Genomic DNA, 16,654 nt, shown 5'->3' with positions numbered 1-16,654 from the left:
ATCCTAAAGATCTGTACTTCCTGCTTGTTCCTGCAGACTTTGTTTGTTACTAGCTTTTGTTAATCCACTAGTTTGTGCAGGCTGTTGCAGAATATAGCAGCTGTGAGCAGAGTGGTGGTGTTGGGTTGTATTGTTGCTTATGCTGATATCTGTTAGTTCACTTGTAGATAAAATCGCCTCCTTCTCCCGCTCTGGCAAACTACCCAGTTCTATGCATGACAGCTTATTCACATTGACTTATTTTTCTACTTCATAGGACGTAATTTAATCATATGCAGTGTTTCTGAATGAACTATTCAGACAGGAAAGGAACTTCATCTTTTTGTGAAAGGTGTTCTTTGTTACGTCTTCAGTTGTCATCATAATGTATGCTGAACTTAAACATTAAGTGGTAATTTTTCAGTTTAGTCTTTAACGTCATGTTATGTCCTTGTGTGTTCTTAAAATGCTTACATAAGGAATACTTTGGCTAAAGCTGGTTGAAATTATTGAAGCTGAATTCTGTATATTTTTTTTTTCCTTCTTCTTTATCTGGTTCTGCCTTAACATAACTGATAATATCGGGTCAGAAGGGACTCTCTAAACGCCCATCAATAAAGCATGCTTATGTCTGGAGTTGGACCGTAATTGTTCTGCTAACTCATGGCTGGTTGTCTCTTAATTCAGCTTATTTTTACTGAAACAATATATTCCGAACTTTAAACCAGCGTTGTTTGGGGTTTTTTGTCATCTTGTTGATGTAGGAAGGTTCAGGGGCCTCTTATATGACCTAGAACGTTTCCGAAGGTTGTACCTTTACACCAGTCTGAGATGACAACAGCTTGAAATGACATGCTGCAGAATGAAGGATGTTTCAGGTCCGTTAGTCCACAGTTTGTAGCATCCTAGATTGATGTCCATATATTACAAAAATTATTAGGTGTTGGTCTTACTGCATGAGACTTTTCTATGAGACTAGCTGTCTATCAAGTAAGTCCTGCAGTGCTTCTGTCCATTTCTGTCCCCTTCTCTGGGAGGGCTTCATCTTCAGTTACTTTAGTCCAGCTGGAGAAGGGTTGTGTCTATGTTCTTTCTCCAGCAAAATGTTGGAGTGGACTTGTCACAGCTCTGAATCATTGTTGGGAAGCAGCTGTTTATCTTTGGGAAGGAGCAGAGAATGTCAGTGTCAAATTGCACTGCAGTTACTTCTGTTCAGAAGTCTCCTGGATCAAGATGGTTGAAGAGAACTGTGTTGGGAGAAGAAAAAAGATGCCTCAATTTCTCCCTCTTTGCAATTAACACACAGTGCTAGGTTGGATCCTTGAGTTGTAGTCCCCAACTCATTTCACACTCTGTTGTCCCAATGAACAGGTCCAACTTACTTTTGTTTCATAAATATCTCCTTCGGACAAGCTGAATTGTGTTGAATTACAATTTGGTGATGTTGATCTACAAAATGCTTTCAAACCAATACTTATTAATCCTGAGAGGGTGAAATCATTAGGACTTAATATATATAGTGTACCTCAAAATATTTCTTGGTAGGGCCTGTAAATTATCTGAAGGGAAGTTATTTTCTGGTAGAAAAAAGTGGCTTGCATCCCTGAGAGAGATACCATGGCCCCTGCCTTTCCTATAACTTTTACTGACAGTGTGTAGCTTTCTTGGTTAACCCATCCTTGCTTTTGCTTCTAGATCCAGTGTAAGGAAATGATCTGGAGTCCTTTCTCTGCTCTCTGAAAGAGTTCTATTTAGTACTTTTCCTATTGATTGACTTCTGGGTATTATAGTTGGACAGATGATCCAACAGTTACATGTGTGTATGTATAGACAGAGAGAATTTCAAATGTCAGCGTTTCAAAGTGTCTCATAGCTCCTAAGTCTTAATGGTGTGTGTTGGCTGGTGACAGTGGACTTTATCAAGGCAGCAGCTTCTGTGCCAGTGTATAGGGTGCTCCAGCTCTGACTGAGCTTCCTGTGTCAAATGGGCAGTATTCATCTGAGATACTGGGATATATTTGAGTCCCTGATATTTGAAAAGGGAAAAATTGTTTTGAATCTGCACTCAGCATAGACAGACCAACTTCTGTTTAACTGGGACGTTACTGTTCTTTTTTTTTTTTTTTTTTTTTTTTTTTTTTTCCTTCTCTTCTCTGTTTCTCTCAGTGACCCTGGTGGAGGGATTGAGATGTCAGAGTTCATACGAGAAGCAACTCCCCCTGTTGGCTGTAGTTCACGCAATTCTTATGCTGGGATAGATCCAAACAACCAGGTAAGAATTAAAGCTACTGCAGTTGTTGCTTTACTACTGATGGTTTTGCAATCTGTAGAGTAATCTTTGCTGACTTTTTTATTATTATTTTATGTTTTTTTCTATTGTATTAGGATAAACAACTTACCTTTCTGTATTTCTTACTGCTTTATTAGGGGGGCATTGCACTCTCCCAGCTGCTTGGCTCTTGCCCATCCCATCTTGTGTTTGTTTTAGGAATGGCTGGATTTTATAAGGCAACCTACTGTCCCATCAGAAAGTTATCCCTTTTGCTCAGTTAGCTTTCTTCTGATTTAGTAAATCAAAATGGCTCAGAGCATGGTCAGATAAGTACCAAGACCCACTGTGGTGGGCTTTTCTCTTCCATTTCGTATCAGTGAGCTGTTAGATAACTTAAGCTGTAACTTCACCCTTATGTTCTACTTTTGTTTTTCTCCCTTAATTTTGTTTGATCTGTTGTTTAGATGCTTAATTGGCAGTTGTGCTGAGTTTGAGGAGGCTTCTGTTAAGTCTTCTTAGAACGTGTCCACTGTTGATTCTCTTGCAATGCTAAATGGCTTTCTGAAAGTTATTTATTATTCCTGATAGTTAAGATTCTGCAGTAAAAAATGTTAATTTGCTGAAGTACAAACCAAGATAAGCTGGTAGAAATGGAAAGATTAAAACTGTTTATTTTTGGATGACCGCTGCAAAATCTTTGCTATTTTGATACTGCAACAGGGGTGAGAAGAAAGCAATAAATGGGGGCTGCTGTGCACCAGATGGAAGTGCTGAAGAACTTGGCTTTATTAGATTTTAATGCAACTTCATTATGCTCTAGTTGCCTTGTAATTTCACTAGGGAAGTTGTTCTATTTCCTTATGTCTGCTAGATTTATGAACTCAACTTCCATAGTGCTGCTTGTGCTGTTCCTTCTATTTGGCTTGTGATGTTTAGCCAGTTGTGGCATCTTTCTTTTAACAACACTTCATGGGAACAAGTAGCTTGACTAGCCAGACTGGAAGGTTATGTTGACAATTAGCAATGCAGCATCATATTAAAGATACAGAAGATATTTCTGAATGATGTGGAAATCCTTGGTGTGGTATTATAGTATCAAGTCCTTCTAATTAGCTTTCTGAGCAAGTAGTATATATTGTAGTGCAATGTTATGCTAATATTGGTGTTTTATCTGAATAATGCTCTGTTATGCAGCATAGGTACTCTAAGAGATTTTTTTTTCCTTTGGAGACAGAAGGTATTTGGTAGTGTTCAAAGGAATAGATAGTGATGGTCCATGTAGAAAGACAGAACTAGGCTGGGGATCATGTTTCTTTGACTGGTCTTTGGGGGGGGGGGAGCTATTCCAAACATAACAGTTTTAATATTAAAGCACGTGAAGAAGCTCTGTGTTCTTTCCTGTGTGCTTTAATGCTGACAATATAACACAGTTAAAGCTACTGTGAAAGGAATTATAGTGTTTAAAATGTGTCTATACTGATAAAATTAGTGGTCAGTAGTCCCCTGTGACTGAATTTGCAGCATGAAAAGGGTATGTGAGCAGTAAGCATCTGAGTTCTGTTCATTTTTTTTTTTTTGTGTGAAATAGCTTTCCCATGCTGATGTGTTTGCATTCAGCAAGGCATGTTACTGAGGTTGAAACATGGCAAAATGACTAACTAAAAGTGTGGGTGACAGCATAGTAAAGAAAATGCATTAAACAAGCTCCAGCTGCTTTTTTGCATTACACGTAGCAAAACCTTTGTTCTTCTGTAGTATGGTTGAATATAATCTGCACACATATTCAGATTACCTTAAATTTGCTGTGCTTACAGAGAAAAAATAGTAGAATTATGCTCTTTCCCCAGAGTAATTTGAACTAGGGATTTTTGAAAAACAGCATCATAATAAGTATATAGTGAAGTCAAATTGCCATCATTTGTGCGTATCTTGGGTTCAGATTTTCCCTTTTAGTGCTTTTCTCCTATCTTATTTCCGAATGGTTTAATTATTTGACACATGCATTTTTGTGTGCTGTTTGGAGTTCTACGAGAGAGGTGATATTGACAATATTCTTGAAGGAAGGAGTAAATTCTCCTTAGCACCTCTGCAAAATAATCTGCTAGAGATTACAGGATGTATGTAGTAAAAGCAGGCTGCAAACCTAAACAGCTAGCTAGTTTTCATAGGAGGAGGTACATGTCTGCTGGTTGGCCGTTGCACATGACTGAAAAGCAGATAGTATAAATTTGAAATATGATTGTAACTAATATCCAAGAATAGATCAAGGAATACTGCACAGTCTTTCACTAACCAGTTTACTTGCTTTGAGGTAACTGTAATCTGTGTACTAGGAAACTGTCTTCAAAAGAAAAATTGCATTTGCAGGAATGGAAGGGAGAAATAAGATACAATAAAATGATTAGGTTAAATTGATTTAAATTTATTCAGCTACCAGCTGGCAGCTGCCATATTCCCTGTTCATGCTGCTGCCACTTTCCGTGTACCAGTGCTTAGGTTCTTGTAGTTACCTGGTCATTGGATCAACTCTGACAGACCTGAAAACTAACCCTGGTAAAAATATGTATCTTTTCCAATGGGAGCAGTTTGATGTTTGCTATGTTGAATGGATAAGTTTTATATTAACATGTTGTTTTCTTTAAGCATTTTAGGCACCTGTGATCACTGTATTAAACATTCAGCTTTACAACAGCAGTTATTAGTGTACTACCACACTAGTAATTTGTTTCCACATTAAATATTTTCAAGGAAAATTCCTAGATTAGAAACTTTAAAATCAGCACAGTAAAATCTCCACGTACATTGGTTATAAAACAGAATAATGCAGTGATAAAGTTGGATGCATAATTAGATGCCTTGTCATCTATGTTTGCAGTAGAAACACTCTGAGTCAGAAAGGATTTTAGAGCACTGTGCTATTGAATGCTTTTGTGCTTTTCAAAATCTCTCTTACCTGTATAGGCAAATGTATGTATTGCAGTAATAGGAAACAACAGTTGGGTAATTTCTGAAAGTTTATAGCGCTTCCCCCCCCGCCCCTCCTGTTTCTAGGTTGGATCTGGGTTATCTCGTCTGGGAACAGCAGCAACCATCAAAGGTGAGATTTTTGACTACTACTTAAAATTACCTTGCAGTAGCACTTTAAATCACTAGTGTTTACTATGTTGTTTCCAAATACTGTCTATCTTGTTCATCTTCAAAACTTTTTTGTGAGCTAGGTAGGTATAGCATTTACTAATTGGAAGAAATCTTCTTTGGAGTTGCAAATTACGTGCCTAAAACACTAGGAGAGAATATCCTGGAATCCGTGCTCTGTTTTCCATGTAACAACAGGGGTTTTCTTTCTTTTGCTTATAAATGCAGAGCCAAGGGGTTGGTTGCTATCTTGTAAATTTATTAAGCCAAAAATAATACAAAAGAAAATGAGATGTGAATATTTGTCACCTTCCTGATCTTTCCTTGCCTTTTTTTATCTTTACAAGTATTTTGTTACAATCTACCCCTCATTTTTATTGGCAGCCATGCAAAAAGGAATATTCAAGTAGATATATCTTTAAGAAAAAAATCTTTATTTCTGTTGGGTTCTGTGTAAGATACTTTTCCAGTTCATCATGGAAGATCTGTGTAGTTGAATAAACTTTCTTATACACAAAACAAAGAAATAGAGTAGACAAGAGAAATCTTGTGTTACTTGTAATTATTATTATTTACCTTCAAATGAAAAAATAAAAGCAACAGTCTCTCATGACAGGTGAGAAATCTGCAGTGTATGTAGATGTATGTGTTAATGCTTTGAGCACTAGTACTCTTCTTTCTTAAAATTCACAGGAGATAGTGACACTGCCAAGACCTCTGATGATATCAGTTTAAGTCTTGGCCAGAGTTCTAGCCTATGTAAAGAAGGGAGTGAAGAACAAGGTAAAATTTCTTCTTCTGCATATTAAACATGGTATTTTGTTACCAAAGACCCTTTGCTTAACATGCTGAATAAATTAATGCAATTTGTTGATAGACTCTAAGAAAGGGTATCTTGAAGCTCTCTGTTTCTTTTCTTAATTACGCTAAGTTCCTGGGATACATAGCTTGAATACTTTTAACTTTATTCTTTGGCTGTGTGTTTCTTGCTCTGGCATCTTCCAGCAGGTAATAAATATTTACTGTCTCCTTACTGCTGAAAGATAGCTAGCTTGCACATATCTGGATGATCTCCCATACTGAAAGTGGCCTGGGATTCGTGGAATTCAATGTAGACTAATTTGCCCTACTTTCCAGTAGAGACAAATATTTTTTTTTTTTTAAAATCAGGCATGCTTTTCTGTACAGTAAATAATCCTGCATTTCTGGAGCTATAGACTGCTTCTAATATGTAAGCTATCGGTTTTGTAATTGTTTTTTCCTACTATGTAAGGAAACTGCTAGTTTGTACTCTTCAGCTGTCCAATTTTGTTTTGGATCTCATTTTTCATTTAGCTTCATTGCCAGGAAAAAATCTGCTCAGACTAAAACAGAGCATAAAACTGTAGGGAAGTCTTTTGTTTGCTGATTTTAAGTACCTGATGATTAGCAGGAAGCTAACCCTGGGAATACTATAGTTCATTTTGGCCCATCTAATCTGACTGATGGGTTCCTTTCAGTTATTACGTTGTGATTTAGTGCAGGAAGTATGTTTAAAATAGAGGATTCCAGGTGGCCATGCTGTTGTAATAGGCAGCAGGGTTCTACTACTTTCAGCTGAGTAACTGAACTGTGTGTGAAGTGTCTTTAAGTTACATGTATGCAAATACACTCTACAAAAATTTAGCAATTGTAGTAACTTGGCCTCCAGATCTTCTATTTTTAGTGGCAATGCCAAAAGGGAAAGTAGCCTGACTTTCAATACTGCCTGCAGGTGGATGTTTTTACGGGGGACTGCTTGTGATGGATAACAGAAGCAATTTTTCTGACCAAGAGCTAACAGCAAATCCTCATGATTTGCTTTAGCAGTACTAGTTTGAGGTAGTAAAACTTGGTAACTTTGTAGGGAGTTTCATTGTAGTACCAATAGACCTCTGCCAGTGCCTGCATCCTTGCTAACTGTGAGCTGGCTTGGAATCTGGTACAAAAGGTGATTTTTTCAAATTTCTTTTTTTTTTGGGGGGGGGGGTGTGACTTCAAAGTTAATGGAGTTTACTCTATTTTCTTTAATAATTTTAAAGGTTGTGAAACAGTTTGCTGCATGTAGGAAATAAAAGGCAGGATACCCTTTTATAATTAAGAAATCTTGGGGTACATAAAAATGTTAAGTCTGAGACACATGAGCAGTAGAGGAGGTGGGGGACTTGTCAGAATTGTGTTGTGTTTTACTAGCTGCTAAGATTAAGCAGGTGTTGATGTTTCTTTTTTATAAAACCTCTGTCAGGTTTTCCCAGATGGTAGGAAATCTTTTAAATGGTAATGTGATGCATAGTACTTGCAAATGGATTTGTCAGTTTACTTTATCTGATATAAACAAGCAGTTGTAAAGCAGATTGTATAACTTACATGAACATTCTACATGAATATCTTTAAATGTGTACTTAAACAGATTTGGCAACTGATCGGAAGCTTTTTCGTCTGGTGTCGAATGACTCGTTTGTCTCCATCCAACCTTCATTATCCTCTGGACAGGATTTGCCAAGAGACAACAGTGACAAAGTGTGCCTCTCGAACAACCAGCTTGTGGACCAGTCTAAAACCAGTGCATGTGACACAGAAGTAGCTTCGCTTGTAACTCTGCATTCTCACTCCTATAGGAAGGATCATAGACCACGAGGTGTACCAAGGACTTCTAGCTCTGCTGTCGCTTTTCCAGATGCTTCACTAAATGACTTCCCTCTCTATCAGCAAAGACGAGGACTAGATCCTGTCAGTGAGTTAGAAGCTTCCAAACCCCCTTCTGGATCCAGAGAGTCCTTGGCTGAGAACTCTTGCATTTCAGGAGTTTTTCAATTAGATGACATTCTGAAAAGTAGCAGCCCTCAACCATTGGCTAAGAGTGGGAAGAGCAAATCCTTGAAAGCAGACAAAAGTGTGGACAGTCTGAGAAGCCTGAGTACAAGAAGCAGTGGTTCAACAGAAAGCTACTGCAGTGGGACTGATCGTGACACTAACAGTACCATCAGTAGCTATAAAAGTGAACATACTAGCTCAACACATATAGAAAGTGTGTTGTCAGAACACGAGGAGGAGTCTCCTAGAGAAGAGAAAAAGGATGGTAAGAAAAGGGACTGCGGTGTTGACTCAGAGGATGACAGTAGTTCTACTACTGACAAAAGGACTAGTAGTGAAAGGACTGCTGTGGAAGTGAGCACTAACAGTGGTGGTCAAGAGGTAAAGGGTTCTAATGCGTCTGAAGAGATGCACAGTCAGAAAGGTCTTGGGGCCTCTGCTTCAGAAGAGGCCAATAAGAACCCGCATGCCAATGAATTGACTACACAAGCTGACAGGCCACCTGGGAAGGCTGCTGAACAAAGAGATGAGCTGAGTGAGAAACTAGCTGTGCTAGTAGATTCAAGATCTTCTAAAGAAACAAGTGGAAAACAAAAAGAAGGAGATGTTCGACCAAAATCTTCTAGTTTAATACATCGAACAGCCTCTACCCACAAGTCCAGCCGTAGAAGGACAGGAAAAAAGCGGGCTAGTAGTTTTGATTCAAGTCGGCACAGGGAATATGTTTCCTTCCGAGCTGTATCTGGTACTAAACCTCACAGTGCTGTGTTTTGTCACGATGAGGACTCCAGTGATCAAAGCGACTTGAGCAGGACATCAAGTATGCAGTCAGCTCACCAGTTCAGCAGTGATAGCTCTTCCAGCACCACCTCCCATTCATGCCAGTCTCCTGAGGGAAAGTACAGTGCTCTAAAGACCAAATATGTTTCTAAAGAACGTGGGGGCACAGACCCTGAAAATGCTCATAAAACTCATGTAAGCTCTGAAGGAATTAGCAAAAAACGGTCTACACGTCGGACTTCTAGCACAAACAGTGCCAAGAATCGTGCCAGAGTATTAAGCCTGGACAGTGGTACTGTAGCTTGTTTAAATGACCCAAATAGTTTAATGGCACCAGGTAACATAAAACAGTTAACCACTTCAAAATCTGATTTGGAAGCCAAAGAAGGAGAGGTGCTAGATGAGCTATCTCTGTTGGGAAGGGCTTCACACTTAGAGTCAGTCACTCGTTCTAGGAATAGCTTACCAAGCCAGGCTACGTTTCCTGAAGGGGAAGAGCAAGAATCAGCAAGTGGAGGTAAGTAAATGACCTGCCAGAAGTACCTTGCTGTATTGTGTTAGTGAGTCTGGTATCTATGACTGAAGTTACAGCTATACCTAAGCGTCTTCCTGTTTCTTCATTCTTGCCTAGTAAAACTGACAAAGCATTTCCTTCATAACATCTTGGAAGATCTACAGAAATGGGAGCTGAATTCAAACAAATGTTATGAAATCTGTGGGTAGAGGTGTTACGGGTTTGTAACTGGCGGTCTTTGTTAAGCAGAGCTGTATCTTAAAAATATTAATCATGATCAAATCAGGCCTGCTTCATTGTATTACTCAAACTTCAAATTATGTGTACTATTTAAAAAGTTAACAATGTAAGAAAGACTATTTTGTTTGAAAGATTGCTCAGTTTAGAAAACTTGGAAAATGGAAGTGATTGTTTGAAGTTACTGCTGCCTCTTAGGTGAACTCTCTGGCATGGCTTGAGGTGGTATCAAAAAAACCAAACAACCCCAACCCCCAAACCCTTACCATGTTGCCTTGAATTGTGCATTCTTAGATGGTCTAGTTACTAAGTTGAATTCTCCTAGGGATTTGATTTTTGCTTAGCCTTGCCATTGTTGGCTAGACAGTGTTGTTTACTTTGGGGATTGTGGGGGTTTTTTCTGTCCTCATAATGAGAACACAATAACTTTTCTGTGCTGGAGAGAGGAATGTAGTTTGCTCTTACTTTCTATAACTACTACTTTGCTGGGTATAATGTGAGTACTAAGCTTACCTGTAGTTGCTGGTATTAATATAGATTAAGAGGGGCATTTAAAAAAATATAATTGGAGCGCTTAATAGTTTTTTATCACTTACAATGATGTTTTAGTCTTTTTTTTTTTTTCTTGGTTAGCCATATTGACTGCCTTAACTAGAAGGCTTTTTGTGTCATGGAAGATAAGTGGGTTTAAAGTACATTTTTCAGAGCAGTATGGGATTGCTAATTACCTCAGTCTGACCTTTGGGATTGTTTGAGGGGAATACCTAACCAGATAATCTAGATCTTGTTAGCTAAGCACACAAATGCTTCATAAAATTGTACTTCAGATAAAGACATATTTTTAAGAAATTGTAACAAATTGACTGTTCTTGTTATTTAGTCTGCCAAAGCAAAGTATGGTGACTCCTCCATCTTAAAAGGTGAGACTTGCAACTCAAAATGAGAGGAGATATGACCAATAGTTCCCCATCCCTCCTGACACTGACATAAGAGCAAACTCTAAAAATCAGTACAATTAATTTTGGGAGGTAGGGAAAGTGTTACTGATTACTGATCAAATTTGACTGATTCACGATTAGTTCAGACATATTTAGATGCATATATATTTGTTACTAGGAATAACAGAAAGACAGGAAGTACCAGTATACGCAGAGCTATGCAGTAGCTTCGATGAAAGAGGTTGCTCTTTTAGTACTAACCCTGCAAGCTGAACACTTGACACACGTTCTTAGTGTGCCTTGTTAAAGTGACAGCTCCTCTTTATGTCTGAGGGTAATTTTACTAATAAAATATCTGCTTTATGTATTTACCATTTGGACTCTGTGCTCTCCTTAGCACAAGATTTAACTTCATTTTGGTTTGCGTTATTACAGCTTAAAACTCTTCTCTCCTTACATGCAAAGGAGAATTAATATACCTTACCTTACAGAACATGCCAGACTTTACATGCACTCACCAGTCATCAGTAGTGCGAAAGAATTGATGTGATGACTGTATATTGCCAAATATCTTTATTGCTCTTTAAAAGGAGTGAAATGGTGGGGAAGACCAACCCTAACACATTTAAAAGCAATCTTAAAGATCCAAATCTGTAGCAGCTAAAGCAGGGAAGTCTTGCTGTCATTCTTGCCAAACTATTTAGTTTCCACTTTCAATTTTGTTTAGATAATGGTAATTTTGAAGTTAGTGTTCTTAATAAATGGTGAGCACCCAAGTATTACTTACCCATGGGTTTCAGGCTGACTTCAAAAGCTATTTGGATTCAGGTTCATCATATGATTAGTAATGCTTGCTGTAGTTTATGGTTCCTATTACCAATAGAATAGGAAATATTCCCTTTATGATTCTAAGAAGTGATTGTCGTAGTAGAACAAAAATGTAACTTTTCTTTAGCATTACTTAAATATTTATACAGTTATGTCTAGCATCAAGCCAGTAACTATTTTGAATTTACCTGTTCATGACCAATCTGAATAATTCCTTCATGTTGTCCTTTGTTTCTACTGGTTTTTCTTTTGTGTGGTTTTTTGTTGGGTTTTTCTTCCCAAATTTATGGCTTATATTATGACTTTTGTAACAGCTGTATCTTTTAATCATTGCTTTCTTATTTCTTACCTGTGACTAATAATAATCAGAGAAAATGTTTTAATTTTTTAGATTCTAAGTTGCTTTATATTCAGTATTTCCCACTATTGAGTTGTCTTCAGCTTTTGGGAGTGTTTTTAAAGACATACATGTGTAATATAAATATGCATCATATGTATGTATTTGTGTAGAAATTATTTGAGAAAATTAAGAAGTTACTTTATATGTAGCAGATGAATTAAAGAATAAACTTGGTTCAGATTTTCATAAGATCCAACCAATGGATGGATGGGATTTCATCCAGACTTTTAGAAGTTGTCTGGTCGAACCTCCTGGTGAAAGGGTTATTTTATAATTTTATATAAATATTTTTAAATTTCTGTGATTGTTTATGATAACTCTTCAGAAACAAGTAATTAACAGATGCATGCTGGATAACCAAAAGACTGGTATTAATACCACATCTTCTTTTTCAGTGAGCAGCTTTCAGTTCATATTTTTCAAATATGTCTTAAATCAGTAATAATAACTTCATTTTATCTTTAGGGAGGGAACTAAAAAAGTACATTCTTGTTTGTGTAACTGCTAAAAAGTGTTTCATAATGGATATGGCCTTTAGTAATCTTTTACTAAGCAGGATGCTGTACAAACTTGTACATATTTTACTTCAGCAAATACAACTTAGCAGTTTCATTTCTATCTTATTATGCCAGGAAGTGGTGAATGACTCATTTCTTACATGATAACTTGTGCATTTGAATAGAAATTGCAGTTCATTAAAATGCAGACAAACAACATTTGAAAATTCTGTAATTAAATACATGTGGTGGATGTATAACAAAAAAGTGGAAGATGTCTTACAATAGTTGCTATCCTTGTTTAACTACTCAGCCTCCAAAAGTAGCTAGTGAATTGATGGGTTTTGGTTAGATGTAGTTGTTTAGATGTGTAAAAGTTTGCCTAGATGTCTAGTGATATTTTGGAAGTACCATCTTTGTTACTCTCCTGGCCTGGTTTCTGTCGGATATGTGATATTTCTGGATTGCTGTTTGCAAAGATTTCAAGAACCAACATGATGCCATGTATGATACAGTGATGTTTTACAAAACTTGAGCTGACCTGAAGTGTTCTCCCCCAGTTCTACATTAACTGTAAAAGATGCACACTTAAAGTCGCTACTCTTTCACAGCTTGCTGTAATTTAAGATTTACTTTAATTTCCTGAGTTGCATACCCTTTTGTAAATAAAACTGCATGCAATGTAATGCATTTTTCCTTCTTTGCGTTGCATAGTGATATTGAAGTAACAGCTCATAGTGTGTTCTTTTGTGTTTTGTGGTCTGCAGTGCATTGCTACAGGCAGGCAAAATAGGATTTTGTGAGCTTGGATTAGAATCTTGCAGTGCATATGGCATGCGGAAACCCATTCATCTTTTCAGTCTGCATGTATTTATACATATATGCTTAGCCTATCTGCCTGTAATCGTTAGACAGTATTCTCTCGAAAGTTAAAAGTACAGTTTGGTTCTCTGCTATGCAGCCAATGGTCATGTCAGCTGTTACCAGTATATCACTTTTTTCCTACTGTGCATATGTTGCATATGGTATACAGTCATTACTTATTTTGCCTGTGTTGTAGGGCTGTTCCATGCTTCTGATAGCTTTAGTTTGTGTTTTCTGCAGGTGGAATCAATACAGTTACAGAAGACGGGGCTTCTGGTCTGTTTTCTGGGAGTCTGTCAGTTCATATTCAAACTGCTAAGCCACACAGTTTTGCATGAGAAATCAAACTCTGAAGGAGTTTAGAAAATTGTAGAAACTGAAAAACATGTAATGTTACTGTAATCTGGTTGTGTGTATGTTAGCTGTCTCTATGCCTGGGTTTGGCAGGACCCTTCCTGTAACTGGATCAGATTAAGCAAATCAGCCAGTAGAAAGGGCTCTCTTCCATAGGAGTTTCTTTATTGGAACCAGAAGACTGTATTCCACTACTTGATTTTTAAACGTCAGCTAGCAGTGTCGTAATGTACACAGCATTTGGTTTAAGCATAACATAGAAATTTTACTGTTAGCCCTTCCCAGTGTCTGACTTTGCAAGTGTAACGTTGTTATGTCACAGCTTTTGTGTGTAAAGGTTGAGTTTTATAGAATTACCTCTGATTTTTTGATATCTTGTCATCTCAGTAGAGGTGAGATGTTGCAGTTAAATGCTTAAAAGATGTAAACAGCATTAGGAGTGGTGTGTGAGGCTGAAATGGAATTCTGCAGTTTTGGAACTTAACAATGAAATAACACGTGGAATGAATCTTACATCTACTAATTGTTAATCACTACCTACTAAAGCAAAACGCGGTTTTAGTATGTTGTGTAGGGACTCCGTCCTGCCTGTTTTGCCCCCTTTCTGATATTTACGGATAACGCAGGGACTGTCATTAGATGACATGACCAAAATAACTACCATCTTTCTAATACTTTGTGGTTCCATAAAGGTGGTGATGGGGAACAAACAAACAAAAACTTCAGGTTTTGTCCAACTCTCAGCAGCGGCTGCTGAGAGCCAGGAATGTCTGTAATTGCTTGGCAAACACCCTGAGTACTATTGGTCAGAGACCTCCTGTTGGTAGAAACATACTCTTTAGCATGTCATCTACAGAGTAGTAGATACTCTACCTAAAGTTCTGCAGGGCTGCATGAGGGAACTTCAGGATACTTGATGAGAAATGCATGCCACAGTATTACAGTATATACCAAAAGTTAAAAATAAAGCAAAATACACCACTTGTAACTGTTTACCTGGGAATATTATTTATAAAATTTGACCCTTGCTAAATTCTTTCAAGCGTCCCAAAGAAACCAGAAGTACTAGTTCTTTTAAAATACTTTGCATTGCTGTGGGAGTCACTTAAATGTCTTAGATTGGTAGTATTTGTGCAACTACTTCTTGCAATAATTTTGAATTGATTTGGAAAGAATGGTTCAATTTTGTTGATAGTAGCATGTGTTCATAAATTTGCCAAGTATTAATCTCAAACAGGAGCTGAATAAGAATTTTTGGTATAAATGAAGCTGTGTCTACTAACAAGTTTATAAGCCAATTTTTTTCATGCTCCTTTGTAGATGCACCTGGATTTATCATTATGCATACAGCCAGGAAAGTTCTGAGAGCTCTCTGAACTTTGTAATGGAAGTGCTCACATTGCTGTCAAATGTAGCTGAGATGTAATTCCAGGATATATCAAAGTTGGCTGCTAATTAACATTTGGTGTTACAGTTTACAGAAGCCCATTCAAAACAAACATTATTTCTGTGTGTGTGATATACTAATATACAATACCACTTATGCTGGAAAGGCTGTGTGTTCTAAAGATTTAAAGCATATTTTCCTTAAGGTGAATAAATCCAAAGTCAGAATTAAGTTTCATAAACATTAATGTAGGTTATGAACATTTGTTTGCTGTATGAACACGCTACTAGCTATTGATACCCAAATTCCTGGATAGAGACACTATATTGGGCAAGAGATCAGATTAGATCATAGCTTTAGCTCTTTGACTCCAAGTTGATCAACATAATATTCAAGAAGTCTGTGTGAGTAACACATAATGTTTTTCAAAGTGGAATAATTCAAGTGAGAAGTACAGTGAAGTAGAATAACTGAGACTCCTAGTTTTATCTTTGGTATTAGTATAGAAATTTGTCTATCAAGCTGGTCTGTGAAAATGATTGGTTCAGAATTCAAAACAGATGGTTTCATTGTCCTGATTATACCCTGCTTGACAGAGTTTTGCTTTTCACATTGTTGTAGTGACTGGTTCGACGTAATTGCAGATATTCCTCTGGCCTAATCTCAAACTTGTGTGTGGTTGGGTTTTTTTGTTGTGGTTTTTTTTTTTCATACATTCAACCACAACACTGAAGTCTTGGGCTTTACTTCCCTTGTTTCTCTTTCAATTTTTTTTTTTTTTGTGACAAGCTTTCCTTCCTAAATTGTGTGGGTGTCTTCCTCTGCCCTATTTTCTAGCAAAAGTTTGTATCTTAGAGATTTCCCTCTTCGTCATCGTTTCTCATTTGCTGCCCACATCTCTATTCTTCAGAAGTTGGCATTAGTGATATTTTTCACTGAATACCTACTGTAAGTTATAATACTATAAGCCAATATTTTGCTTTTTCATCAGAGAAGTATAAGAAATCCTTACAATTGTAGGTCTTTCAATGGTGCATAATCCATGGTGATTAATAACTGTATACTGAAGATATGGACTGAACGGACTCCTTTCTACTTGGGAATCTTACAAGTATGTTTTTTAAAATAGTCTTAGGGCACAAGAGAACAAACTACAAATGCCTCAGCTGCAAGGAAAGTGGTGGTGTTAATCCATGAATGCATGTGAGAAGTATGGCTTTTCTCAGGTTTTGAACACAAACGAGATACAGATACTCCATACAGAAGAGCTAAATTTTAGCTATTTGGTTTGGCAAAGTATGTTCAATGTTAAAAGACAAATTTCATTGCTGATGTGAATGCATGAGCCATAACCTGTTCATTTCAGCTCTCACTGTAGGGTTTGTCGTTATAGTTAGATCACAATTTCCCATTTGATAGGGAGAGAAACGGCATGTCCAGACATCACTCAGGTTCCATGCACACATTTAACCATGCTTAGCCTGACTAATATTCAAAACCATCTAGACTTCGTGATGGTTGTTGGGGTGTTTTTTTTCTTTCCTTACAAGAGTGAGGGGCACTGTGTTTCTGTTGTGTGTGGGCTTTTTGTTTTCTTTCCAGTCAGACTGAAGTTTGCAAGTTTTATCCTGAGAACT

The 16,654-nt window shown here is 37.3% G+C and overlaps 1 protein-coding gene across 11 annotated transcripts in view; it reads left to right on the top strand.

Annotated features, from left to right (window-relative positions):
* PCNX1 (pecanex 1) overlaps positions 1–16,654 on the top strand; it is a 93,790-nt gene that overhangs the window by 12,431 nt on the left and 64,705 nt on the right. For 9 of the 11 annotated variants that reach the window (XM_054828944.1, XM_054828948.1, XM_054828943.1 and 6 more), the window contains exons 3-6: positions 2,146–2,251; positions 5,303–5,348; positions 6,080–6,169; positions 7,815–9,515. In XM_054828944.1, coding sequence (XP_054684919.1) covers positions 2,146–2,251; positions 5,303–5,348; positions 6,080–6,169; positions 7,815–9,515 — 1,943 coding nt within the window. The remainder of the gene's footprint in view (positions 1–2,145; positions 2,252–5,302; positions 5,349–6,079; positions 6,170–7,814; positions 9,516–16,654) is intronic. The other 2 variants (XM_054828946.1, XM_054828953.1) reach the window with 1 other exon arrangement.

Source organism: Grus americana, chromosome 5 (genome assembly GCF_028858705.1).
Source record: "Grus americana isolate bGruAme1 chromosome 5, bGruAme1.mat, whole genome shotgun sequence".
NCBI classification, from domain to species: Eukaryota; Metazoa; Chordata; class Aves; order Gruiformes; family Gruidae; genus Grus; species Grus americana.
The sequence above is the reverse complement of the archived record's forward strand: the minus strand, read 5'-3'. Positions and strand labels throughout refer to the sequence as shown.